We start from the raw sequence: 27938 nt of genomic DNA, 5'->3' as shown, positions 1-27938 counted from the left end.
CTGAGGATGTCACTTGTGTCAGGTTGAAGGCAAAAGTGACCTACTGAGTGACGTTAAAGCGTCGGACTTAGTCGCGATATCCATCTCTATTCGTCTCAAGTGAAAAACTTGCCGCCTGTTGGAGTCCCGTGTTTCATTGTCAGTTAAACCCTTGGAGGAAGAGTCTCTGGAGGAGAGTTGCCACGCAAGCTTAACCCAATCAGTAAATATATCGAGTCTTCGAAATGAACGAAGCATACTTGGACCATAATCCAAGTACGTCTTACTCCTTGATATATCATGACTACTGGCGCGTTCGATCCTGGTGATTCTACGATTGTTTTAAGGTTGCCCAGCTATTACTCCTTGGCACCAGTCTTTTAGCACCCTTTCTCACACCTCTCAATATGGAGTCTGAGGCGCCGATGCCCATTGCTATCGTGGGCATGTCGTGCCGCCTGCCGGGCGACGTGTCTTCGCCGGGCGACTTCTGGAAGCTGTTGACTAAGGGCCGAAGCGCGTGGTCTAAGATACCCAAAGGTCGCTTTAATCAGGAGGCCTACAACCACCCCAATCCAGAGAAGAAGGGCACAATCAACTCACAAGGGGGATACTTCGTATCTCAGAACCTGGAAATGTTCGATCCTGGATTCTTTGACATGACGCGCAAGGAGGCCGAGACCATGGGTAAATATTACTCTACGAATCTAAGTTGCGTCACGGAACTAATCCTTTTCAAGATCCTACGCAGAGACTCCTCCTCGAATGCTCGTACGAAGCTCTCGAGAATGCTGGCATTCCTAAGGAGTCTATCTCGGGGCGGAGAGTCGGTGTATTCATCGGTGGCTCCGACAATGAACATAGGATGGGCAATCTTAGAGACCTGGACGACGCGCCCATGTTCGACCCTACCGGTAGCCAAGGGGCGTTCTTGGCAGGACGAATATCGTACTTCTTGAATTTGTGCGGACCTACCGTCACTCTCGATACGGCATGCTCATCTAGTATGTATGCGTTACACATGGCTGTTCAGAGTATACGATCAGGGGAGTCTGAGCAAGCTATTGTCGCGGCTTCTCATCTCATCACACAACCTGATGTCTGGGTATCTATGGCTAAACTAAGGTAAATAAGGCAACATTTCTGTTTCAAGAGATTAGCTGATTAATGATATAGATTGTTTGCCGACTCGGGAAAAACTTACGCATTCGATCACCGCGCCAAGTCCGGATATGCAAGAGGCGAAGGGGCAGGGTGTTTGATCCTTAAGCCGTTACATAAGGCGCTGGAGGATAGAGACTATGTTAGGGCCGTCATTTCTCATACGGGAGTTAGTCATAATGGCAGAACAGTTGGTGCGTATACTCTACCTAGGTGTGCATCTGCTTTGCAAGCAAGAGATTAACATAAAATGCAAAGGCATCGTTGCGCCTAGCTCCGAAGAGCAGGAGTCGTTGTTACGAAACGTGCTTTCGCAAGCCAACATCGATGCCAAGGATATCGGATTTTTTGAGGCTCACGGAACTGGTACTAGAGTTGGAGATCCTATAGAAGCCAAGGCCATATACAAGGCACTAAGCCGGAAGCTAGATGGATGCAAACCGTTAAGTATTGGGTCAGTGAAATCGAATATTGGTCACCTTGAAAACGCAAGCGGCATTATATCGGTCATGAAGGCCGCCCTTATGCTGGAAAAGGGGTTTATTGTACCGAATGCCGACTTCGAGAAAGAAAATCCAGCCATTCCCTTATCCGAATGGAACCTAAAAGTTAGTTCATGAAGATAATACCTTCTCAATGCTATGTAATAATGAGCCGAGGATGGATCGAATACTAACTTTTACCATTAGATCTCTCAAAGGCAGCAGCCAATTCCTCGAGACAAGAAGTATATATGTGTAAATAACTTCGGGTATAGCGGATCGAACGCGCATGCAGTACTTAAGGCACTGCCGGAGGAGAACGAAATCGAGTTTCTGGACGCTAACAAGTTCGAAGGCCATATCAAAATGAAAAGATTATTCGTGATAAGTGGAAACGACGAGGCCGCCGCGAGGAAGAGTATGGAGCAGCTGGGCATTTTCCTCGAGCAGCACGCGGAGCTTTATCAAAGCACTATGCCTCGAAACCTAGCCTGTAAGTTTGAACATCATCCATATTTCCAACACAGGCATACTAATACGTGATTAGACACATTATGCCAACGGCGTTCTCAACTACCGTGGCGTATCGCTTTGGTGGCCGACATGTGTAGCAAATTAGCAATAGCCCTCAACGGCGAAGTAGCACCAAAGCGTGCGCCCTCCAAGCCACCAAAGCTCGCTTTTGTCTTCACCGGACAGGGTGCACAGTGGTATGCCATGGGTAGAGAGTTATTGGGGTCCCACGCCGTATTCGCATCAGCCATCCAGAGAGCCGATAAGCACCTCCTATCCATTGGGGCCGACTTCTCGTTGCTAGAGGAGCTGATGCTGGATGACAAAGATTCGCGTGTTGGCTTGGCCCATATCAGTCAGCCGATCTGTAGTGCTATTCAACTTGGACTGGTAGATCTCCTGGCATCGTGGGGAATCAAACCTTCGGCGGTCATTGGCCATTCTAGCGGGGAAATTGGCGCGGCATACGCAACTGGAGCTCTGACGCTAGAAGCGGCGATGTCTGCAGCGTACTATCGTGGTCAGGTAATTATCGACTTGAAAAAGAATTTTCAAGATGTTCGAGGTTCGATGATGGCGGTAGGTATAGGCGCCGAGGAGTTGCAGCCCTTCTTGAAACAGATACGAGATCCATTTCAAGCAGTAGCAGCTTGTGAAAATTCACCTAGTTCGACAACCGTATCGGGAGACGCCGAAGCTATCGATCAACTTTCCGATATGATGGCGAGCAAAAAGATTTTCAATCGCAAGCTCTTCGTCGATGTTGCCTACCATAGCCCGCATATAAAACTAGTTGCTGAGACATACTATAACATGATCGCAGATGTCGAGTTAAGAAGAGGTGATGACGAGGTCGCGTTCTTCTCTTCTCTTCATTCTCGCAAGATTGCTACCGACGAGCTTGGCCCGCAGTACTGGGTGGACAACCTCACAAATCCAGTACGTTTCACGACCGCATTACAGTTGCTTTGCGAAGAAAGCGAACCCGATATTCTCATAGAGGTCGGCCCACATGCCGCTCTCAAAGGCCCTATTATGCAGACTCTCAAGACTCTCGGGCAGCCAGCTTCTAAAATACCGGCATATATTCCAACCCTTGTACGAAGCCGTGATGCTACTGAGACAACTCTTGAGCTCGCTGGCCAGCTTTTCATTCGCGGGTACGAGGGCATCGATTTCTTTAACATCAACCACAGACGTTCTGAAATAGAGAAGCCCGACATTGTTCCCTTTCTCTACACATATCCGTGGTCGCGCCAGCATTGTTGGTACGAAAGTAGGATCACACGACAGCACCGGCTCAAGCCGTTTGCACGCCATGACCTGATTGGAACGTTGACTGATTGGAGTAGCGACCTGGAGCCGACGTGGCGCAATTTCATCAGGCTAGAAGAACTTCCATGGTTACGTGAATATCGCATCAACGATCAAGCTGTATTCCCAGCATCCGCCTTCATCTCTATGATTGTAGAGGCAGCTAGTCAACGAGCGGCAATTAAGGGGTTTGAAGCGAGTAGCTTTGACCTGCGAGACATCGTTATCCCTGACCAATTATTTCTAGCTGATGATGAACCAGTTGAACTCCTAGTGAATTTTAGGAAGCACGCCGCATCTCAGACAGGATGGGATGAATTCCACATTTCTAGTTTCGAGTCTAAGCGAGGATGGTTGGAGCATTGTCGCGGTTCCGTTGAGATAAAACCCCCGCGAAGGAATAATGCGGTGGTTTCCCGTCCTAAGGAATATTTCAATCCAAAATCGGAGGGGAATGAAATATCAATGCCCGCAGCAGGCTTCTATTTCAACCTCAGTTCTGGTGGTATTAGCTATCCTCATACCTTTTGGAATTTGGTTAGTGTCAAGATGGGCGCGTATGGAGTTAGCGGTCAAGGTGCTCTCCAGGATACGAAGCTTATTATGCCTTTAGCATATGAGTCTTCGTATATAGCCCATCCGGCCACGCTAGAACCCCTTATTCAAGTGTCGCAGGCCAGTCTGGGATTTGACGGAGATGCAGACCCACAGCTACCATCTGCCATCAAACAGGTCCATATCGATGTCAGCGATGACTGGGAGAGGAGCTTTGGGTCCAAATTCATTGTCCAATCCTCAAAAGACACCAAATCCGGGACATTCCTAGCCGAATTGTTCTCGCCAATGGAGAGCGAGTTGTCCACCGTCTCTATGTTAGGATTAGAGCTCACATCGCTCAAGACTGCTGCTCCTGAGCCACCCAAGCCTAGAGAGCTGTGCTATAAGATACAGTGGGAACAAGCTGAAGCACGGCATGCCAATGGTGTGAGCCACGCGCATATCAAGACCCACGGAGAACGTGTTACGGTGGTGACAGAGCGTACTCGAGACGACACACTGGTGGCATCGCTTTGCGCAGTTATCGAGGCACATTCTGGAATCTCTCCCGATATCTCAGGTTTGACCCAAATCAGCAATTTTAACGGCTTTTTTGTCGTCCTCTCGGAGCTTGACCGTCCTGTTCTAGCCTCGGTAAATAAGGCGGAGTTCGAGAAGGTCCAGAATATATTGACACAAGCCGGAGGTATCCTATGGGTGACATGTGGCGCATCTAAATTCTCTATGAATCCAAGTACCAATATGATTTTAGGTCTATTTCGCACGGTACGATCGGAACTTGGAAAGATGGCTATTACGCTAGACCTCGATCCAGATAGCACTCTGGACGTCGAAGGCCAAGCGGCATTGATTGAAGATGCATTTAGGCGAACAGTACTAGCGGATAATCCTGAAGCCGAGGTTGAGTTCGCCGAGCAAGGTGGAGATCTAGTCGTGCCTCGTTTTATCGTTGACGATGATATGAACCTCCGACTTCATCGTGAGCTGGGAAAATCTGAGCCATACCTCCAATCATTTCGCCAGCATGGACGACAGTTGCGAGCTACTGCCCAAGCCGATAGTTCTCTTGACACACTTTACTTTGAAGATGTTTCCTTTAACGAGAACTTGGGTAAAGACCAAGTTGAGATAGAGGTTAAAGCTAGCAGGCTGAGCCAAGACGACATTTCGGCACATCTAGAAATCAATACGTCTAGCGAGCCTGAAAGATCATGTAGCGGCGTTGTCACTCGCGTCGGCCAGGATGTTGTCAATCTTGGCATCGGGGATAGAGTTTGTGTGTTGGGAGGTGGCCGGCTGAGCACACACATCTCTGTAGCAGCTAACGGCGCCGTCAGGATTCCGGAAGGAATGAATTTCGAGGATGCGGCAATGATACCATCGGCATTCGGCACAGCATTTTATGCACTATCACAAGTCATCCGCGTTCGAAAATCGGAACGTGTGCTCATCCAAATAAACGACGCTAAGGGATTGGCAGCAATACAAATTGCACAAGACCTTGGCGCCAATGTGTTTGTTGCAATCCATGGTAGCGATAGAAAGGAGTTCGTTGTGAAGTCATTTGGTGTCAAGTGCAGGAACGCCTTCGACACAACCAGCATCTATTTTAGCCGGGACATACAAGACGCTACTAGAGGAGCTGGGATGGATGTAGTGCTCACCAGCTCATCCGGGTTGTCAGCGGCGGCCGATACCTTGGGTAAGGTTTGGGCAAGTATTGCGCCCTTTGGACGTATCGTCCACATGCAAGGAGCACTCCATGATCACCTTGACGGTTGGAGCGCCAGATCAGACCTTGCCGAAAACATAAGCTTTACGACAATCAATCTGCTGAATCTAGCTACTACCCGCCCGCGGCTTATGAGGGATATCCTCCGGGATGTTGTAGGGTGTTTTTCGAGGGGCACTCTAAAGCCACTAAGGAAGCTGGTGGTATTGCGAATGGGCGAATTGGGCAGGGGCTTGCAAATGATCCAACAAGGCGTTCTGCACCCTATTGTAGTTTCTGCTTGGAGGGGCGACATGGTAATGGTAAGACCAATACTTGTGTTGGAGACCTTCGAATTGCTGTTAGCTAGAAAATTGCTAACATTTCGAGTAGGCATTGCACTATGCATCTAAGCGCTTTCTAAATTGCGAAGGGACTCATATCATCATCGGCGGCACTGGCGGATTAGGACGCAGTATGGCTAGATGGATGGTCGAACACGGTGCTCGACACATCGTACTTTTATCGAGGAGCGGAGGCAATGTCGATAAACTAAAGGAACTCATCAGCGATACTCGGGGCAGAGCCAATATAACTGTCAAGGTATGTGATGTCGCTAACGAAGAAGATGCTTACCGGTTGGTGAGGGAACATGTCGAAACACTTCCACCGATATGCGGTGTAGTCCATGCCGCAATGATGCTTCATGTAAGTCCGATCCCACTCAGTAATAACCTTGATTGGAAATCGTTTACAAGAGAGTCCTAACCATTCATAGGACGGGCTGATAGAAGAAATGAGCCACGAGTCGTATGTTTCGGCAACTCGAGCTAAAGTTAAAGGTACCTGGAACATCCACAATGCGCTCGAGTCTGTCAATGCACGGCTTGACTATTTTGTCCTCTTATCGAGCGTTGCGGGCATTGTTGGCAGTCGTGGTCAAGCCGCGTATGCCGCGGCTAACACTTTTCTTGATGGGTTTGCCTCTTGTAGAGCAGCGCAAGGCCTACCTGGGGTATCCCTTGACCTATCAGTCGTAACTGATGCGGGTTACATTGCTGAGAATGCAGGGCGAAAGGACGAGATCAGTAAGAATTTTGGCGGACAATCAATTTCCGAAGCTGAGGTTTTGGCCCTTTTGGCCGTGGCCACATCCGGCAATTGTGGCGCTCAGTGCCTGACCGGTCTGAAGCTCGTTCCAAACAACACGGGCGCTTTGCCTTACTATGCGGAGGATCCACGGTTCAAGCATCTTAAAGCGGAGGCAGCTGCTTTGATACGAGCTGCGGGCCAAGACTCAGGGCAAGCCGTATCGTATAGAAATGCATTCCGTGCTGCAGCTAGCAACGACGAGGCTCGTCAAGTTGCCATACAGGGCGTGCTACAGAAGCTATCCGAGGTTTTGTCAGTCGCACGCGAGGATGTAGATGCTCAGCGTAACATGGCATCGTATGGTTTAGATTCCTTGACGGCGATTGATGTACGCAATTGGATTACGAGAGAGCTTGGTGCGACTCTTGAGATTCTAGAGTTGTTAACAAGTACGAATGTGACGGATTTGGCCGACTTGATTGTTTCGCGGACGAAGGCATAGTTTTCTGAAAGCTGTTCATTTCCTATTGAATCTCATAGATAGATAGATACTGGGTAGATAGACAATAATGTTCATCATACGATTGAGATGAGCGAAGCGTAAGATAGTTAAGTTTTGCCTTTAAGATTAAAAGTAAGGTAATGAGTGCGAGGTGTGACTATTAGAAGAAGGTTGATGGAGCGAAGAGTGAGTGTGGACGGAGGCACCTGCCAGTGACGGTACTTATCGATTAGGTACATAATCCAGATGAGATTGTCCTAGTACTAGGTACCTCGGCATCAAACTACGATCAAGCTCCGATATAAGACATTTGGTACGAAGTAGGAAGATTCAGTACCTATCTCTGTAATTAGAAAATAAAAATGACAGGAAAAAGGTAAAATGGTATCATTGAGCACTATCTTCTGATGCATTAATTCAGTCAATCCAAATAGCTCCCCCAATCTCCCCCTGAAGCGTCAAAAATGTGACATACAACCTCGCAATACTTTTGTTGCCCGGGAATGAAAGTCAATATAGCTGTAATGACGGATTACATAGATTTTGCGCAGCATATTCCTCAACTACAAATGCAACTCCCACTGTATCCACCAATCCCTGGTAGTCTCCCCCCCTGCTATATGTCTATTATGCGATGTAGAAGCTCCTAGGCCTTGATATCTACCTTGGAATCACCATTAGTGTGACTGGTATGGGTATGGTTGGTACGATAAGTATCGATGCTCATTCGGCTCATCTGGCTTGCCATACTCAAACCTGTACCTTTTCTTGTCCTCAGCGCCTTCTCCCATCGTTTCTTGTCCTTGATGGGAGCGCCGCTACCGTCTAGACCGAGTACCTCCATGAGCTCCGGCATCTCCGCATGATCCCGTGTTGTCCGCATGCGATGACACCATGTTACTCGCTTCTCTTCGACTTTAGGGTCTTCATGTTCGTCTGCTTTGTTCTCTTCACTGGGGAACTCAAGCTTCTTCTCTTCTTCGCTGCGTGGCGTAGTCACGGGTGTATCTATTGTCAGGTTGGCCGGTTCGAAAAGGAACTCTCCTCCTACTTGTCGTTGGTCGCCCATCTTCATTACCAGACCTGTCTTGACTTGCTTTAGGCCCTGGACTACGCCGGTCACGACGGTATGTGCTAAAGATTTCCCCTGGAGATAAGCTGGTCGTGACCCCATTGCCAAGGTACGCACCATTCCAAGTTCGGAATATAGACGACGAGTTGGGTCAGCATAGACTGGAAATGGGCACCCGGTTTCTTGAAGGTACGAATTGATTAACTCGGGAGTGCCACACCCTATGACCGCAATAAAGGTGCTGACCGGCAATTGCAGGAGAGCATCTGGGGTAACAGAGGCTGATAGAGTGCGCAGGTACTCTTGGCAGTTCTATGACATCGGTTAATACGCATGCTTGTTCGAAAACAATCGTCGGTAACTAACCCCACAGAAGAAATGTCGAATGAAGACTATTAGGACTCGACGGGCAGAGTTGTGGCCAGCATAGAGGCTCTTGAAAGTATGTGACTTTCCATCACTGTCGAGAACTGTGTATGTCTCTATTTTGCGTAGCGTCTCGATTGTTGGTAGGTCGTTGGTAGTTTGCACTTCGCCTTGGAAATCCTGGGAATTCACTGGATCGTCTTGAGTTTGCCGTGTCGCCAAGTCGGTATCGCTAGTAGTTGCGGCAGACGTGTCTATGGTCGTAGTAGTAGGCTTGGCATCTTGAATGGGTTTCTCTATTGCATTTAGCCCTTTCGAAATATTCGAAGCAGGTATCGCTGCCATTGCCGGTTGCTTGTTTTTCTCATTAAACGATGACCGTGTGTTCTTTTCATTTGTTATAGGACCTCCCGAAGAAGTAGAGTGTACCGACGAAGCCATCTAGGATATGCTTGCTCTCAACTTTTAGTGGGATGGATACTTGACATGAGATGGCGGGGGTTGGGAAGTAATCCGGATTTACTGCCGAATACGAGGGAAAGGTTGGGTCTGAGTGCTTGCTTTCAATACTATCAACCGTTTTCCAAGGATTTTTTCTATGCTCCAGGCAAAGAATTATAGAGGTGACATGTGCAATTAATTGGCATCCCAAGAAAGAAGATGGAGGAGAAATCAATGCTGAAACTTGGAGAGAGTTAGTGACGGTTGACGTCGCGGGTATACAAGGGAAATCTACGGGTACCGGTATGTAAGCTGGGAAGTGGTACCTAAACCGGGTAGGTACCTATGCTCAATGCCTAAACGCCCAACCCGCACCGCCCGCAGTGCTCAACATGTCGTATCTCGGTACAATGCAGGGATTAAGGAGGCTCTCTGTAGGTACAATAGGATAAGCTATTCTATTTAACTTTCAGGCTCCCCACATCGTTATCTCGGCAGGTACTTATTTATAGGAGTCAACCCTTTCCAAGTCAAAGTGAATGGTAACCGTATATACTTACTACATAGGTAATTTACTAGGTAGGTAATATTATGTTACAGATAACCTTCATGAAGCAAGGTAGAATCTTGCCAAGGTATCGAATCTAATTAAAGAACTATTCATATACTATAAAAGTTAGGTATTCTACTTTAAATATTCGTACTATTATAAAGAGCAACCCGACCACGTGGTTAAGGTTTCAGGGGAGGTTACACCCGCTTTTTAAAGGTTCCTGCAACCCATGGCGTAGCTCCAATGAAATTCCATACTTCTTAACAAGGATAAGAACCTTGAACTCCCTACCGCTGAACTACCTGTGTATATAAAATCTGTATCTGCTAGCTATTACTAGGCATGCAAATAAATGTTTTATTCAATATTGTCGCCTTGTCTGTCAATGGAGCGAGTGTTATTTTCAGGTATGTACCTAAATCGTTTAATACGTAAGTTGATTCTCTTAACATAGGGGCATATAACTTCAGGCGAACGAATGTATATTAATAAGCAACGTCTACTCTGTTATGAATCAAATTGAACGCAGCAAATTTTGAAGGACTTGTGGGAATTCTGAAGCCCTAGCCGAGTCCTCATGAGTGGAGGGCTCGCACTTTACGAATCGAGTGGGACTCGGGATGGCTCCCAATCGCAGAGCATCAGCCATATTGCTTGCTATCGTTCGTGGTGGTTATCTCGGTCTGACACCAAATTCCATAGCAGCTGCCTAACACAACTGCTACAACTCATTCGGTGTCCTGCTACGGTCTTCTCTGTCGTCTTCCACTGCCACCAGACCAAAACCCTAAGCTAGACAACTCATGTCGTAACGTCTGTGAATTGGTCCCGGCGGGACTTGCCGGTTGGCAGCAACTTGAGCTCCGCTACTTCTGTTAAATCAGTTACGCGAACTGCAACTGCAGAAGAGCTGGATGGTTCCAAAGTTTATAGGTCGGCAAGTATTAAAGCACGAGCTGTTCTGATGTGCAGCTCGGGTTCGAATGATTGCGGATCGAGAGTACAGGGCTATAGGGCCTTGGGACTCTTTGACTGCTGGATCTTCTTATTCTTGTCTAAATGTTCGTGCTGTTCACTTGTCCTTGGCAAATCAATCGAGTCCACCGCCAACCTGACTGGCAAAAGCTGTGCTAACCGACTTCTCATCGTCGTCATATCGACGTCGAAATCCATTCGAAAAGGCTGGGTAGGAACTATCCGCAACATGTTGTTTTAAACGGTCGCTCTGGGTGAACGACGTTGGTCGGGTGCGAAGAGCATCCGGAAGCCCAGCTCCGAGACTAGCGCCACCTTGCCCAACACCTTTGCTTCCAATGACACTGGCAGTACCGTCTGTGTATTCAGACGTGGCGACACTCTCACCGGCGATACTCTCTGTCCCTCGGCCCCTACCCTTGCCGCCGGCGCGGCCACCTGAAGCTGGGTTGAAACCCGGAAGCCCCGGCCACTGTTCAGAATTAAAGTTGGAAAACATTTGCGGGAAAGCAGTATTGCCAATCCCAGCCCCGCCAAGAGCCGAGCTATGGATACTGGACGTATCATCGGGGATGTACGAAATCATTGAACTCGACTCAAAGTCTTGGCCTGAATTTTGGCCACCGTTGTACCCGGCTGAGCGACCATTGGTGTAACCGCTAGAGACGTACGAAGCCTGCTGAGGACGCGGGCGGTACGTATTTTTAGGCCGACTGAACTGAAGCAAGGACGTTTGCAGATTGGTCAGAGGTCCTTCCACGAGACATTTGCGCTCTTTGAAGTGTACTAGGAGGTGGTGCCATAGTTCGTGTTTGGATAGGACTTTGGGGTTGCCGATGATAACGAGACCAAACTTTGCACGAGTGAGAGCAACGTTCAACCGGCGCGGGTCAGAAAGGAATCCAATGCCTTGGTTGTCATTGGAACGTACACAGGAAAGAACAATAAAATCCTTTTCACGGCCTTGGAAAGCATCCACAGATGCGACCTCTACTTCCTTGTAAGACTCCTTCTTAAACGTGCCTGTATTCTGCATCGTGGTGACAATGTAGCTGCGCTGGCCTTCATACGGGGTAATAACACCAATATCTGAAGGTCGTACGCCAGCTTTGAAAAAGCGAGTTACAATCTTTTCCACATTGGAAGCCTCAGTCCGGTTGAGGTATGACGTTCCGGATGCAGAAATTTCCTCGTTGCCCAGGTTAGACCAGAACATCATCGGCATTTCGCCGACCGGCCAAGGGAAATCGACATCTTTACGGATTCTGTTCGGTGCCGAGACACCATTCTGGAGAGAACCTTCGTAGAACATGTTTGAGGGAAACTCGGATAGGCAAGGATGCATTCGGTACTGAATGTTCAGTCGAATAGGGGTAAACCCGAGTCGGACGAGGCGTTCAAAGAGTGACTGGTTTAGACCGGCCTTTGCAGCCTTCTTGTTCATAATCACAGGTCCGAGCTGTTTGTGATCACCGACAAGAACAACCTGTTTACATCCCAGAACGAGAGGTATCATGCATTCGGGTTCAGCAGACTGCGTCGATTCGTCGATAAGGACATTTCGAAATTTCATCTTGGCCAAACGCGGGTCTCCAGCACCAACGCAGGTACAGCAGACTACGTCTGCATTGTTCAGAATCTCACGCTCAGCAGCACGAGTCAGCTGCTTGTACCGTTTCTCGTCTTGGCTTGAGAGTTCACCAGCAGTGGTCTTTAGCTGAGAGAGCTTCATCAAGTCGGGGTTGGTATCGAGCATCCGGACTTGCTCATGCAGGGCTAGGAAGCTAACAGAAGACTCAACATCCTCACGAGACTTCGCCGTAAGACGAACGACTTTCAACCCCGTGAGGTTGATACGTTCACAAAGTTGGTCCACCGCAACGTTTGAGGGAGCACACACCAGGACTTGACCATTATTCATCTTTGCTAAATGATAAATGATTGTTGCAGAGGTAACCGTTTTACCAGTCCCTGGAGGCCCCTGGATGAGACTTAGAGGCGTCAATAGAACATTCTTGATAGCGCTAATTTGGCTGTTGTTGAGCTCCGGAAGGCCAGGCACGCTAAACTTCTTAGGTAGGTTGGTCTTCATAGGAGCAACAGCAACTTCATGACCGAGAAGCTTGTGAAAGATATATCCAGAGACACTCATCTCATCCACGGCAAAGGTCTTCATAGCGGCCTGCATGCGATCGTAAGAAGTGGCTTTCCAGACGTAGTCGGCCGAGAAATTATGGGTGCATTCAGTTGGCACGGATTTATCGTTTCCTGTCTTGCGTAATTCCAAGGTTACCTCATCAGATTGACTGTTAGGGATCTTGACCACGTATCCAACGCCCTCCCAAGGAGGCCGAAGTTCACCCTTGTATTTGATTCGCATTTCATCGCCAACGGCCAATTTAACATCCCCAGATTCCAATTTCGGAAATGTAAAACTAGAGAGATGCTTCGTGTTGAGACCTAGGTCCCATCGAACAACCAGGCCGTCTTCGGATTGCGCTTCCTTCAGTTTTTTGTCATAGTCGGACTCCATCTTCACAAGCGGCCCAAATATATTCTGATACTGGTACGGATCCTCGTACTTTAGGAGAACCGGGAGCGGATCATCATCGATGCTGGCTGCCTTCTCCAGGTCAGCAATAGTAGCACTGGCATTCTCCTTCCACATTTCTTCTAATTTAGCGATCATGGGAGGTGTCAAGTGACGAGCACGCAGTTGTTCATTATCGCTCGGTGGTGAAACGAGCCAAGGGAGAAAACTTCGGTCCTCAATCAACGGTTGCCATCTAGAGGTATCCCAGCTCATGTCCTTCGAGGAGGGCGTAGCGGCGCAAGGCTGACGACATAAGAGAACAACGACAGTATCCGATTTAGCGGGGATAAATCCAAGTAAGAAGACGTTCTTCGTTCCGCAGTTATAGCATTCAAGAGTAGTGTCACCGAGGGTCGACTGCGGGTGAAGCTGTACTTCTTTATGCCGGGCTCGAACTAGATGGTTGACAATGTGCGACGAGCTCGCATTGCCTCGGGCACTGCAAAACCACTTGTTGCAAGCAAGACACTTCACGACCGAACCCGGAGAATGGATACCACAGTACCTATAATTGCACATTAGCAATCCGCCTGGATAGCCAACCTTGGAACCTATAGCCAATCAAATTTTGAAGACCTACGCGCAAGCATGTGGAGGGAGCTTTTTCTCTTCCTCCGGGGCCTTAAGGTTTAAACCCTTCATAGCCCCAACAGGGACACTAGCTACACTCTCGGTATCGTCATCATCGAATGTCTCGGTTTCGTTGTCGTCATCGTCATTCCGTCGTCTTGCGCTGCCTAAACCTCCGCGCCCACTGTACTTGCCATAGAGAAGACTCTCATCGGGATCCAGCGTGGATAGGTCATCGTCGCCGGCGTTGATAGCGGCGGCGGAATCGGATACAAGATGATTACCCAGGTGGGTAAAGGCGCCTTCCATAATAGTGCCGTCAGCCGGCTGGGGACAGCCGGGTTTGGGAGGCAGTTACTTTCCACCTGATATATATTAATATGATTTAGATTAGTTTTATTTTGGTTCATATGGATTTATAATTTGACATGATATGAGAAATGGACAGAAAGGTGAAAGATGCGAGGGTTAGGGTGAAGAGGGGGGTTTAACAAAAAGGTCGAGCGATTGGCGAAAGTATTCAAGTATTTGGATTGTGGAAGAAAGAGAATGGAGGGAGTGACGAGTTGAGGGAGAATCGACAGTTGCCGAACTTACCTAAGTCCTTATTTGGTGCAAAGTGATGCGTAAAACCACAGCTTCTATTGTTCCTCGTCGCAGCCTAATTCGGCGCAGTGAGAGGGTTGACGAGTTATTGTTGTAAGGTAAAGAAAGAAGAAGTGGATGTGATCCGATCACATTGTGGAATTCTGAGGTTTAGATTTCTTAGATTGCGATAACTTTCGCGCTTGCATCTTTCAATGTGGCGGCCGGAAATCCAGGCGGGACAGGTGGGTCTTTGACGCTTGGACCAATGATCTCTTATCCTGAGCCGACCTAAACCTGTTTAAGTATCGGGCAAAGTCTGATAAGCCCCGATACCAAATTTTCCAATCGATACCAATGGACAAGCCCCCCCAAAAAAGTTCATTACTGCAACCACTTTCTCTAGGACTTTGACTTTATTACCAACTTAAAGCTTCCCATTACTCAAATCGAGACCGATTTCTTAACCTTCACAGCTTACCTACCTCAAGGCATATAACGTCGGTATACTGTATAGAGTCAATCGCGCAAACCTAGTGTTCACGACATCACAACAGACCTCATATATAGCTAGGCTATACTATCAAACTAGCACGTCGACACGCCGATAAAAATCATGATCGTGTGTTGATCTACCTAGTACTTAGGCCTACTGTACAAAGTTTCTAACATAATGATATTATAGCGCAAGCAAGCTCGACAACGGCGCGACTACCTCTACAGAAGAGCTCTACTGTTACGAGATTCCGAGATAAGTGAGAAGAGAGCAAAGCTCAGAGCATCCTTAGCCACCGGCAGGCCCTTGGATCCATCTATTGCAAACGACAAAGAACTAAGGAAGGACTACCAATTCGATGAATCTCAACTGGACCGAAGCAAAAATGAAGAGCTAGATCTCGATGATGAATATTCCCAGCTCTCTGGAATCGTCGACCCTCGAGTCCTCGTTACTACTTCGAGAGATCCCTCCGCTCGCTTATCAGCATTTGCCAAAGAAATTCGTCTGCTACTCCCAACTGCCATACGACTAAATCGCGGCAACTTAATTCTACCAGACCTCGTTCGATCGGCGCAGTCCAGCGGCCTAAGCGATCTGCTTCTTCTCCATGAACACCGTGGTGTCCCAACGGCTTTAACGTTGTCCCATTTCCCCCATGGTCCAACGATATCATTTTCACTACACAACGTCGTGTTACGCCACGATATCCCCAACAGTATCCGAGGAACCGTTAGCGAGTCGTATCCACATTTGATATTTGATGGTGAGTCGTATCGCATGTGCCTAATTTACCAGTGTTATTAATCTCAAGACGCAGGCTTTACTTCTCGACTTGGTGAAAGGGTTGTCAAAATCTTGAAGCATATATTCCCCCCGCGAGAACCCTTGACGAGCAAAAATAAGCTTGGAAGTCGAGTGGTCACGTTTAAAAACATCGAAGACTCGATCGAAATACGCCATCACGTTTTCGTCCGAACAGGATTTGACAGCGTAGAACTATCCGAAGTCGGGCCTCGAATGACTATGAAGGTTTTTGAGATTCGTAGCGGCACACTGGAGAACAAGGATGGCGATGTCGAATGGCACCTGAACCAATACACAAGAACTAGTCGCAAGAAGGATTACCTTTGAGGTTAATCATCACCTTTCCGTCCACGACCCAAGGCATAAATCCATACTTTACACGCAGCTAGAGAAATACGTGTCGCCATGGGGAATGATGGGTTTCCGTTCGGATCCAAGCGAATCTCCATATGAGCGTATAAATATCCTGCAACACTTGATCGACATAGTAGCCGCTCAGGGTATACACGGATTCCACGATGAGTAGCTCTATTCCGGATGGCCGATCCATGCGCCGGAATTTAGTTGGGGGCTCAACTTTGAATACGCGGCGGTATCCTTACTGCCGTTAATCAGTCCGGTTCCGTAGGGCGCCATCTTATAAGGACGGACGACATTCAAAAGTTTGCATGATATAAAGTCATAGTAAAACTATGGTGATCTACATAGTATAGGCTGTCTTAGGAGAAAACAGCATACAGCCAAAGAAGAATATGTCTACCATACGATTGAGCAATTCAAAGTATGGCTAGAGGTCTAGACAAGCAGGCTGTCTGAGCTTTTACGGGAGCTTATCAGCAGGAGAGCAAAGTGCAAATCAAGTCTCGGACGCAGCTGTCTTAGCAATATGTTGGTAGATTGAGACTGAATCTATAACAAGCAAAGGCATTCTGAAACGCAGTTTTGTTGGTATGGTTTAGGAGTTGTATTAGCAGACATCGTGACAAGACAGCAGTGCAATGAAGTTTTTGTAACTGCTAGACAGCAGATTAAGATTTCATCCATAGCAGGTATTTCGGAATTACCAAGTGACGGATAAGTAACTAGCCATAGCAGTATTGGTAATGAGGTAAGTCTGAGCCCTATGAACACGACAGCGTCTAGTAGGAAATCATTCGAGTCAGCTGTTTTGTAGCTGCCTAGACGGCTAGGTACAGGTAAACTACTACCAATTCATGGGCTGTGACGACATGTGAGCATCTTTTAAGTTCACAGCCCCAGAGGCAAGGAAGCGCTAGGGATTTTCCATTGGCGGGTGAAGCCTTGGTACATCCAGCAGCTAAACTCAGAAGGGTAGCAGGGATGGCAGCTCTCCAGGGCTCTACCTATTTTTGGGGTAGTACAGCCTGTACAGCGTATTGTACAATTACGGTATTACCTGCAGTTCATTCTTGCCACGGTCAGGTAATGTACTTCTTTAGCTCTAATTTCCACGTGCATATGTAGAAAGGCTTCCATCATGGATCTTTAGATTGATAGTGGAGTACATGTATGCAAAGTACTCCATATTATCCTTCAATTTGTTCAATTGATCCTAGCTTTAGGCGAACCTCGCTCTTTGTCCAAGCCACCACTGGTCGTCGTCAATCATCAATCATTCAGTACCCTGAGCAGTCTGAGTTACCCCATTTGCGAAAACCAGATTCGCGGGTTAATCCTTGAATAAGAAAATTCTATTTTGTTTCTTTTAAGATTTTACCCATCGACTTGTTATATCTCGTTTTTGTTCACTTTTTCTTCTTCATCCTTCATTCTCGACGTTCCATTATTTTCTTCCAAATCCATTCCAGATTAAATTAATTGTATTAAAGAATAGCGTCGGAAAGCAGGTCGACTCGGAGAGATTGATAGGCTGTTGGTAGCCTACAAAGCTGCCCAGACGTCACTTCGGTCAGCTAGTATTTGCAATTTACAGGGGCCGTGTGTACCGTAACAAGCAGCTGTAAAAGCTGTAAATTGATTCAGGGTTCAATCCATCACTCCATCACTCTCCAATTCACATTCCCTCCTTTTTACATCATCATAATCATCACCATATCCGACCATTACACCACTTCCCGCCCGTCGCGCCGACCCGAGATCTTAAATCCATTAGGCTTTTTAGATTTCATGAGGGCGACGGCCTAAAAAGCCATCATGTCTTACGGACAATATCAAAACAATCCATACCAGGAAGCCCCCTCAACCGAGCAGGGTTACGGTTATGGCCAGGTAAGCGATAGCAACAGCAATGACAATGGCAATATTAATAGCCTGCGCATATCCATATCCATCTAACAATCATTTAGGATCATGAGATGCAAAGCTATCCTCAACAGCCAGCTTCAGACACGCTCTCGCAACAGGATTTCCTTGGTCGGATTCAATTTCTTCGCAATGAGATCGGCACTCTCACAAACAACGTCCGAGCAATTGCGTCGCTACACCAGCGCGCGTTAGCCGAAGCAGATGGCGGCGCAGCATCCTCGCAACTCGAGCGTATTATCGCCGAAACCCAAACTTTAAACCGCGGCATCCGGGACCAGCTCAAGTTCCTAGCAAATGACGCCAACAAGACTACCGATGCCAGCCGTAACGTGAAGGAGCGCCAGGTCAACACAATTAAATCCGAATTCGAGCGCGAGTTGCGCAGCTACCAGGAAGAGGAGGGTTCGTACCGCCAACGGTATCGCGATCAGATCGCCCGACAGTACCGCATCGTCAACCCCGACGCTACTGAGGACGAAGTTCGCCAAGCAACCGAAGCCGATTGGGGTAATGAAGGTGTTTTCCAGACTGCCGTATGTCTTACATTTCTCTTAATTTTTGCCAGCGAAATTCGCGGAATGAAGTAATGCTAACAGTAACATAAAGCTTCGCACCAACCGTACCGGCCAAGCATCGACAGTTCTCGGAGCCGTGCGCGCTCGCCATAATGAATTGCAACGCATTGAGCATACTCTCACAGAGCTAGCATCTATGTTCCAAGATCTAGCTGTGTTAATAGAGCAGCATGAACCCTACGTGCAGCAAGCAGAGGAAAACGCCGTCAACACTGCCAAGTATATGGACGAAGGAAACACACACGTGAAGAAAGGTATTATCCACGCTCGCAACCGCCGCAAGTGGAAGTGGTGGTGTCTATTCATCACTATCCTTATCATCCTCATCGCCGTCGCTATCGGCGTCGGTGTCGCGGCTAGTAACGGGGCTTTTAAGAAGAGCAACTAGGACAACTCGCACGCGACGTGATCGTTTCGGGGAGGGATGGATGACCAAAATGGGATGTGCTTCCTCCGGGAGACGAAACGACCGGATGGAAAGGAGAAAGAAAAAAACCGACAGATCATACGGGAATGGCTGATCTGGGGAGAATCATATTAATTGCCGACTTTCCGTCCAATATCTATCCATATGGACGTCGGCGAGCCTTCCGGCCTCCGGTTAGCACGGAGGATGGGGGAAGGGTACTTAATGCATCGTTTTCTTATGTACGCATACTTTTTGTGCGGATTCTTTGCCGCTCGGGCGGCGTGTCTATTGGATCTTTTTCTCAGGGTGACGGTCCTGAATTAGACGGGCTGGTATTGTAGATAGGTAGATACGTATGCCCGTATGTTTATTGCTTCTTTTCTCAAACCCTTCCATGTGTTTTCGTAGATTCCTCAGGTATGTTTTTGCCTTCGAATTTCAAGAATTCGAAGCCTAGGCGCACAATAAATCTGATGTACCTAGCGTGAGAAGATTGCCATTATACCGAGTGTTCAAGTTCGATTATCATCAGTTATACTTGGACACAATGGGGGTGTATATTACGAATTTTATATAATAAACTACAACATATAGTGTTTATATATAAAGTTGTCAAGTGTAAGTATCACCTAGAATCTCAACTATAATGAAATACGTCGTCTCATAAAACAGTATCTGTATCAATGAAGAATAGAATATATTTCACAGCGTATGTCTAATACAAGATAATTTTACTCGATACCGGACCCTTATCATGAAATATCCAACATTCAGATATTGAAAGTAATGATGCTAGCCGCCGGAAACCTTTTCTTCGCTATTTGGTTAACTAGGAACGCTCGACGATGCAGTTGCTCGTGTCCTTGCAAGCCACACTTGGAAGATTTGCATTCGGTGCGACCATTGCAAGTAACTTGTCGAACAAGGGAGTCCCCAACCCCGTCACCGGGTCCCATCCTTCAGTAGCATTCCATCCTGCTCCCGGGACATAAGGCGTTGGTAAGCCACTATAGACTGTAACATGTTAGTGACAATGCAAAGATATAACAGTCATAGGTTCAGAATCGGCATATAAATCACGAAAGAACCCGCAAGGATAAGAGTGTAAACATACTATCAGTGCCAGTACATCCCTTGCTACCACCCAGCTTGATGTCAGTGAGACCACCTTTTACGGCATCGCTGTAAAGCCATGGGTTTAAGAAGCCCAGGGGTTTCTCGCCGCTCTTGATACGTGCGTTGTTGAGCAAGCTGATGATAGCAGCGAAGGTTGGTGCCGAAGCCGACGTCCCGCCTACTTTGATGAGCTGCCCTTGAGTGTACACGTTGAAATTTCGTCCTTGAGCTGCGACATCGGGGAATCCACGTCCACTTGGGTTGTACAGTCCTTTGAACGTGTCGCCAATGCTGTCGAGGTACGTAGCCACTTCTGATTTCTGGTAGTCGGGGATTGGGAAAACATCCGAGAAGCCACCAGACGAGAAAGAAACAGCTCGCTCGGGTTCTACACCTATGGTACCGCCCACCGACGTAACATAGGGGCAGGCTGCAGGGAAGATCGGTAGAAGACGCGTAGTGTTCTTGCCATCATTAGTTTGGCACGCACTGCCCGGGCCGGTGCTAAAAAGAGGTTAATTCGTTGATGAACCCGGATCTCAGCGTGTATTGATAAAACTTACTCTCCAGAACTAAAGAGAACTGAGACGCCACGAGCACCCAGTTGGCCAAACATGGTACATACTTTTTCGACGTACGCCTTCGGCACTGACTGTTCATCTTCGCCATATGACGTAGTTAGGGTATGAGGCAGCTCCTCATCAGCCAGATTTAGAAGGTAAGTTAGATACTCGAGATATGGCTCATTGGATCCCTTTACAATCGTTAGCAAGTCAAAGCTTAGTATTCAGAGTTCTACTTGGTAGTTTACTGACAGTTTTTGCGTTAGGTTGGCTAGTAATTATTAGTTTATGGTCAACTCTTGGTGGTGGAGGTTTAGGCTTACTCAAGATCAGGAATTAATGGACCACGACCACCAGTGGAATAATATCGGATCTGGGTATTGAAGCCCAATGATGACGCATATTGAATATCTAGATTAGCTTCGACATCATCGTCGACCGAATCAGTCTGGTTGTTCAGACCACCATTAACCAACACAGTAGTGAAGTTCTGGGAAACGGCATACGGAGCGAATTGGCCAAGGAATGTATCCAATGCGTCATGTTTGGCGTATTCATCCAAGAATCCACTGACACCAAAGATAGTTGGTACGTCTGGATCCGCAGTCGTGTCACCCACGTTATAGAGGGCGCGTAAGCATTCAGGAGTTACGGTAGAATTACAGAAAGTCACGTTGAGATTCTGGCTAGGAATTTCAGCAGCGATTTGAAATTTGTGGGCCACCTCTTGCTGCTCGATAACCTCGTAGACTTGGACAGCTTGCGGTTTCATCTGGCCAAATCTAGTGGTAGGCTGGATCATGGTGATGTGTGGTCTCACTTCGTCGGGAACGGAATAACTGTTTCGAGTTAGAAAATCTCAATGCTTCCCCGTCGATCAGGGATAATTGCATACTGCAAAGTCCGGACTCGCTGGGCATTTGTGCCGGCGTTTTTGTACACTTGAAAATTGGTGTTCAACAAATTGGACGCTCTCAGTACGGTGGTTTTGAAGTTGATCCATTCACCATCATTCTCGATGTCGGACGAGGGGATACCGGCTGTCTGAAGCCATTCTAGCACAGCAGCAGTGGATTCTTCTCGCGGCTTCATCATCTCCTTAACCTCATCACGAGACATGTGCCGTCCGTAAAGAGGATTCTGTGGTGTAGAGATGTCATAGAGAGTTTTCTCAAAGTGACCCAAGTTAGGCTGTTCCAGAGCAATTCGCAACTTGAGTTTTTGGGCTGGATGCGCGTTCTTGACCTTAGACCAACCAGAGGGAACCTTCGGTAAAGACTCAACAACGACATCTTTACCCTCGACGGCAGTTTGGAGTAGCGCAATAGCTGCGCAAAGGAGTGTGTAAGACTTCATCGCGAGCTATGCTGTAAGTCAAAAACAAGGGTGATGCAAGACCGATAAATGATAGAATGACCAACTGCCCCTTCACCAGAAGAGCTGGATATTGTTTGGGGTGAAATAAAGGAATGGAATAGACCTCGAATGAGATCGAGGAGTAAGTATTTTAATAAGTATGAAACATCCCTGTGTAAGATTATGTCAAGGCGAGCGATTCCAGTTAAGAAAACTTGGCTGGCCTAACCAAGAATCTTCATTAAGAATGTTAAGAGGAAACAAGCAGACAAGCAGACAAGTTCGAATTAATTCCCATAACATACATGTATGTACCCAGACAGACCAGGTATGTATGTACTTGAAGTATCTTACTCAGCCAGCTTCCGGCGTGCCTGCCGTCGAATTAAAATTAATATCCATGCTACGGTTTCCCATCACGGACTTGCTTCCTTCCACCTGCCAAAATGGACACCTAGTGACGCCAATCAAGAAAGGGAGAAGCCGATGTTATCGGTATCCTAAACATACTAAACTACCTGGTTAGTCATTGCACCCAATAAACAAACCCGGGGGAACTGTTAGGTAGGATTCGCGGATTTGAAAGCTGTGCTATGCAGGTGAGACCACAGAGCGAAGATCAAATTAGAGGAGGTCGATCATTAACTTGATCAGTGAATCTACATGAGCACGATTCGGAAATACCTGCTCTCTGCAGTCTCAATTAACGGATCAATTGACCAATTGACACTGTACGGACTGTACAGATAGCACTAGGTATACCCATGGCCCCGGGCTGCCAGGGCTACTAGGCTTGTTACCTAGCAGCTAGGGTACGATAACAAGCAACGACTAAACCTCTGGCGAGCTCTATTATTAGCTTATGCCTGCCTTACGTGACATACCTATTCCTAGGCATCTAGATAGGCATTTGCTTGTTTAAACCTCCCTACCGACCTACCTACAAATATTTTTCTACGATATTCAAACAACATATCCATTTTCAACCGACATTACGTGTGGACAGTGGAGGGAACTATAAGAAGGAATAGACAACGCAGCTAATGCTGTCATAGACCCGTTCTTTTCCTTCTCACTCCGAATCCACCAGATTATAATAGTTTCTTCCTTCGTTAGGAAGTTAGATAACTATTACGCTATATTACTAGTTGACCGGCTTGTTTAATCTAGGTACCTATTATTGAAAGCTCCTACCATAAAAGATCAAGCCGACCCATTCTGACCATCGGTAATAGTAATCGTTTGAATTGAATCAAACATAGTGGCAGAAGCTCGCCCGGTGTCTTGGCCGATGAGACATCTTTGTCCGATAGCTCGGTAACCCGAACCACAAAATTTCGCCAAACACTAAAAATCGTCATCAAATGCGTTCGAGGGTAGAATATATCTCATGGGTCCTGGTTCTGACATGGAATGACCGGCTTCCACGCATCCTCCTTCTTGGCGATGGCCAAGCTAAACAAGGTATTTACAGCTTGGTTGCCACTGTTTTGATTCCCAGCTATATAAGCCATAATCATGTTCAACATAGCGATATCTTATGATATGCTATTACTTGAGACGTTTGTTGTATGGAATCATCGTTGGTCATTGGATCGAGCTTGTGCAGGAATCGACTCTCGCAACAGATCCTGCAAGATGGTACCGATGAATGCTACCACCCGATTAACTAACATTGGCCGTTTCAAACATCGCAATTTCTATTGTAGTTCTCATCGAGACATAAATAGGTACCTCCAAAAGAATATTAGAACAAGAAATTCTTCCATTTCTACCATAATCAATTCTCTATTTTCACTATCCCTGCCTCTTACGAAACCCAGATATAAACAGACTTAAAATGATTGCCCTATTGACTATAGCGAACTACAAACCCTCGGGTCTTTCTAGAATTTCATCATCAGACGAAGCTGAAAGGGGGGAAGCAATGGGTCCTACACCACGGGCAAAGCAAAACTACACCAAGGCCATCATTCTCGGCCTGGTGTGCGGGATTGTGGTCGGGGGCGCAATTGGCATAGGCGTTGCTTATGTGACGAGAGGTAGAAAGTCTTAAGCGTTACATACGGCGTTTATATCGAGTCATCTCAGAAGCATCAGGGGATACCATATAAGAATAATCACTCCATCGGGCGACATATGCAAGATTCAAGGCGATTCAAAGACATGTATGCTGTTACACGGATAAAGCATATATCGGGTACTATTCTTGACATCAATCCAGCTAATACATCATGACTAGGTGCATCATAACACACTATAATACTCGCCCCTTTAACGCCCTGTGATTCTAGTATGGAATTCCGGGTATAATTCTGCAAGTTCGGCTTCCCTAGCCGCAATGGTAGTCTCGGAAGTTCTACCCTGGTGCTTAAGTGACCACAATCGCAACCCCGTGATAATAACCATGAGCGCAAACTTCTCTCCTAGCTCGCCGGCCTGCGCACTTCCCCTGAACTCGATCTTAAAGGGGTTCATCACCGACCAGTTACTATTCCAAGCAAAAACAGCGATGATCTCCGGCCCTTCACTTGTGCTTCCCTGTGGTGTCTCATCGGTCACTCTCACCAGTTTAAACCCACACTTCCACGGCGGATCGATTAAATTCCTGTCTTCATCGCCTTTGCTCTTCCGCCACTCAAAAACCTCGCGCCGCATCCCTTGTTTTTGCCTAGTCTCGGCTGAAAATCGAAAGGTCACAGTGCCAAAACTTGTAGCAGCATGCATGATTTCCGTACAACTCTCATCAGAGATGTCGCCTGACGGTCGAGCTAAGGTGATGATGGTATTTAGCGACGAGAGATTTCCGTTCTCGTCGCCAGCAGCAGCGAGCAATGTGTCTTTGTCACTTGGGCCATTATGTAAGATCACACCTGGCTTTCCCGGCCCCTTTCCGCCAAAGCCTGTGTGCACCGACACGGCGAAGAGTCGTTTATTTATGGTACTACCCAGATGAAATATGGTGCTAACCTTCCATTGGTAATGCGCATCCAAAATTGATGGAAATGGTAGATATGGGGAAAGCACGGCGTCTGACAATACATTAGGAGTGTCTCCTTTTTGTACTGCGCTGCTCGGATGAGATTCTTGGGCAACCTCCGAATATGGTGGTGGCGCTAGGCTGTCATCTACCGCTACCTGAGATTTCGAGTCTTCCGGTTTCCCCATCTTGTTAAGTCAGATCTTTCGTAGGTGTTAATATATCGTATAAATATCGGGGTGTTTAGGGGAACATATAACGCCACAACACCAAATATGGACGTCAAGATATCAAGCTACTGTGGTAGATAGAAATAAATCTCAAACCCCACAGAAATATATAAGCATAAGGGAACTTGGCCTTTCAAGGATGTTCGGAATTATCTATTTCCGATTTATTTGGGCAGCGTTGGACATCAGCATAGGTGTTGGCGACTATCAATTTGCTCCCATCATGTTATGTTTACCTATGCTTGCCGTTTCGTATCACTCCGAGATTAAATAGGTCAGAACTTGACGTCAATGCCAAGGAGTAAGCGCGTTGTCCTGATCGTCGTAGGAGTTAAACCAGAGCCGGATTTCTTTAATCGTCCAGGCAGCCAGGCTACCTTACTTCTCTTGAACCCTATATTACTATATATAGAAATGACATGCGGTTAGGAATATCTAGAAAATAGTATGTGATTATTGCTGACCAACTTCGCAGTGAATCGCGGGTATGGATTCACTGGGCGACTCCATAAAAATCATCAACATCTACTCTGAGACTAAAGCTACTAGGTAAGTTTATGGATGTAAAACGTCAACGCCATTCTTTGCGAAAAGTAAGTAAAATCTAGTTGGTATCATGTTGGAAGCTAGCCAAAGAATGACATAGCATGATGTAGGTTCACTTGAAATCATATGAAAGTCGGCCTGTGATGTTGTGGTTCAATGTTATGGTAAATTCATCTAGTGTCGACGAGGTTAATCGATGGACTGCTTCCTTTGACTCTCTACCACACCTTCATATATTCTGAAAGGCTGGTAAAGTCTCTGTCGAGAGTCAAAGGTCGCTTGTAGGCGTCACCGAAGGACGTCTTTCTGAGGGTTTACCTCGAGATATTGACTATTTGATGATCAAGTTCTCGAACAGCCAACTTCGATTGTATCCTCGATCTTGGCTGTCCCCGTTATACACATTTTGATGAATTATATAATGGTTATCTGTGCCGTCTCAGCGATCGGAAGACAGGCTTCTAACCTATTTTCACATAATTTCCTATATAGTCGTTAGCTGAAGAGAACACCAGTTTCTATATAGTAGGCACATACCAGGAAATTGTCCCTGTTTCCCATGACATTTCCCCACCCACCATTCGTTCTCGTTCTTAGTTTTGCTGACAATTTCTATTAAGTCCCCTGCCCTAAAGCTTATATCACCCTCGGCCTGGGCGGAGTAGTCATATAAAGCGGTTACCATCTCGACAGCCGGTGCTCCGCTGAGTCGGGTAGGCTTTGGTTTTGGCGGGGGAGGTTTTGGCTTCCCTGCTGCAATTGCCGCCAATCCTGCCGAGCTAGGACCACTCAAGGGGGGTGACATAGGTGGCTTTAGACCGGCTGCAGATGCGGAGTAGGGTGGAGGAGGGTTCTCTACAACTTCCGGTTGGGATTGTTGGCCGTACTTCGCTGATACTGGGCTCGGTATTGGCGACGGACCGGCAGTGAGAAGAGCTGCAGGTCGCGTACCTGCCTCGATCGCTGGCGGCCGCGTGCCTGCTTCGATTGCCGGTGGCTTGTTCCCGTACTTTGGTGGCGGCTTCTTTTGACCACTGGTCTTAAACCGGACAATACTTAGCGCTTCGGTTTGCTCTTGAATGTCTGCTCTTTTGCTCATGAATGCTTCCTCTACGTCGAGCGTTAAGTCGAAATATCCAATATCGCAATGCTGCATCTTCTCGTGAAGTGTGTAGAAGATGTTCAGCTGCATGTAATAGAAGGACTGGAATAGCGGCTTGATGAATTGTCGCTCAAGGGTGAATAATTTAGGCAGTTCGTCTTTTAGCAGATCGTTGAAGTAGTTGAATTCCTGGGTGGCTTGCTCGACATCACTTTCTGCCTTCCACAAGGCTTTCTCATCTTTGGCACTCTTCTCCTTTTTATCTTGAATTTTCTTGAGTGTCGCATTGTGCCGGTCAAAGTCGAGTTTTTTGTGTTCACGCTTCGTCGCAGTTTTTCTGATAACCTTAAGTACGTCGAGCAGCTCGTTCGCCGGGCGGATGACTCGCGAATCGATCATTTCAAGTTCGGGCTTAAGCGACTCCTGTAAATCCTTGACAACGGCTTCGTACTCCATGCAGGCCCGGATACCGTCGGGATTGCCTTGGATTTCCAAGGAATCTGGGTCAGACATGCGGCCAGATATGGGTTTATAAATTTCAGTCATCGCCTTGCTGAATTCGATCTGGTGGTTGAGCATGCCATTTATGGCGTCGGAGTACTTCATGCTTTCATCGTGGAGGCGCTTGGTCTCGACCTCGAGCTCGTGGAATCGTCGTTCCGCATCGATGAACACAGGATCCTTGCTATGTTCGCCAATATTGAATTTGGCTTTGAATTGTTGCGGCGCCTATGCGTTAGGGAGTTGGTTAGCTGAAAATAGCTTTTCTACATTGGGCGCATTGATACTCACCCGGACGACGCTCTTCTGAAAACCTCGGAAGCTCATCGCTCTACGAGGTTAAGGTATCCTGCCTGGCCAAGGGCTGTCCGGTAAATGTGGAGGGATTGGAGGGGGGTATTATTGATTTGCGTTGACAATATTCTTGGTACGAGAATTAATTAGGTACCTAGGTGATGCTCCGAAAAGCAATGCCGAATACGCCGTATGCCGTATGTGGTGTCG

General features: G+C 47.2%; 7 protein-coding genes across 7 annotated transcripts; 3 read left to right on the top strand and 4 right to left on the bottom strand.

The window, feature by feature from the left end:
* Positions 1 to 386: 386 nt before the first annotated feature.
* Positions 387 to 7522, top strand: GGS22DRAFT_199888 (ketoacyl-synt-domain-containing protein; the record flags this gene model as incomplete). Its single annotated transcript, XM_047966356.1, has 8 exons — positions 387 to 666; positions 720 to 1104; positions 1156 to 1334; positions 1399 to 1748; positions 1830 to 2115; positions 2170 to 6041; positions 6112 to 6426; positions 6497 to 7522. The coding sequence occupies 8 exons, from the start codon at positions 387 to 389 to the stop codon at positions 7310 to 7312; spliced, it is 6483 nt and encodes a 2160-aa protein (XP_047819512.1). The 3' UTR covers positions 7313 to 7522.
* Positions 7523 to 7710: 188 nt separating this feature from the next.
* On the bottom strand, positions 7711 to 9487 carry GGS22DRAFT_161595 (AhpC/TSA antioxidant enzyme-domain-containing protein). The gene is made up of 2 exons (XM_047961109.1): positions 8751 to 9487; positions 7711 to 8696 (listed from the first exon to the last, which is right to left on the bottom strand). Exons 1-2 carry the CDS (start codon positions 9189 to 9191, stop codon positions 7959 to 7961), a joined length of 1179 nt encoding a protein of 392 aa, XP_047819511.1. The 5' UTR covers positions 9192 to 9487; the 3' UTR covers positions 7711 to 7958.
* A 5384-nt stretch (positions 9488 to 14871) lies between these two features.
* On the top strand, positions 14872 to 16797 carry GGS22DRAFT_161591 (Brix-domain-containing protein). Its single transcript, XM_047961108.1, has 3 exons — positions 14872 to 15089; positions 15153 to 15729; positions 15784 to 16797. Exons 1-3 carry the CDS (start codon positions 15084 to 15086, stop codon positions 16095 to 16097), a joined length of 897 nt encoding a protein of 298 aa, XP_047819510.1. The 5' UTR covers positions 14872 to 15083; the 3' UTR covers positions 16098 to 16797.
* A 616-nt stretch (positions 16798 to 17413) lies between these two features.
* GGS22DRAFT_161586 (t-SNARE) lies at positions 17414 to 19427 on the top strand. The gene is made up of 3 exons (XM_047961107.1): positions 17414 to 18020; positions 18098 to 18589; positions 18663 to 19427. The coding sequence occupies exons 1-3, from the start codon at positions 17946 to 17948 to the stop codon at positions 19017 to 19019; spliced, it is 924 nt and encodes a 307-aa protein (XP_047819509.1). The 5' UTR covers positions 17414 to 17945; the 3' UTR covers positions 19020 to 19427.
* A 226-nt stretch (positions 19428 to 19653) lies between these two features.
* On the bottom strand, positions 19654 to 22229 carry GGS22DRAFT_132384 (subtilisin-like protein). Its single transcript, XM_047958502.1, has 6 exons — positions 21615 to 22229; positions 21043 to 21558; positions 20972 to 20990; positions 20720 to 20910; positions 20155 to 20660; positions 19654 to 20054 (listed from the first exon to the last, which is right to left on the bottom strand). The coding sequence occupies exons 1-6, from the start codon at positions 22073 to 22075 to the stop codon at positions 19870 to 19872; spliced, it is 1878 nt and encodes a 625-aa protein (XP_047819508.1). The 5' UTR covers positions 22076 to 22229; the 3' UTR covers positions 19654 to 19869.
* Positions 22230 to 24240: 2011 nt separating this feature from the next.
* Positions 24241 to 25400, bottom strand: GGS22DRAFT_199880 (uncharacterized protein). The gene has a single exon (XM_047966355.1). It carries the CDS (start codon positions 25241 to 25243, stop codon positions 24350 to 24352), a length of 894 nt encoding a protein of 297 aa, XP_047819507.1. The 5' UTR covers positions 25244 to 25400; the 3' UTR covers positions 24241 to 24349.
* Positions 25401 to 26292: 892 nt separating this feature from the next.
* On the bottom strand, positions 26293 to 27761 carry GGS22DRAFT_187954 (BAR domain-containing protein; the record flags this gene model as incomplete). Its single annotated transcript, XM_047964665.1, has 3 exons — positions 26293 to 26315; positions 26369 to 27662; positions 27726 to 27761. 3 exons carry the CDS (start codon positions 27759 to 27761, stop codon positions 26293 to 26295), a joined length of 1353 nt encoding a protein of 450 aa, XP_047819506.1.
* Positions 27762 to 27938: the final 177 nt, after the last annotated feature.

The sequence above is a fragment of the Annulohypoxylon maeteangense genome (assembly GCF_022496945.1).
Source record: "Annulohypoxylon maeteangense strain CBS 123835 unplaced genomic scaffold GGS22scaffold_7, whole genome shotgun sequence".
Lineage (NCBI taxonomy): Eukaryota > Fungi > Ascomycota > Sordariomycetes > Xylariales > Hypoxylaceae > Annulohypoxylon > Annulohypoxylon maeteangense.
Note: the sequence above shows the minus strand (reverse complement) of the source record. Positions and strands in the feature narration are given on the sequence as shown.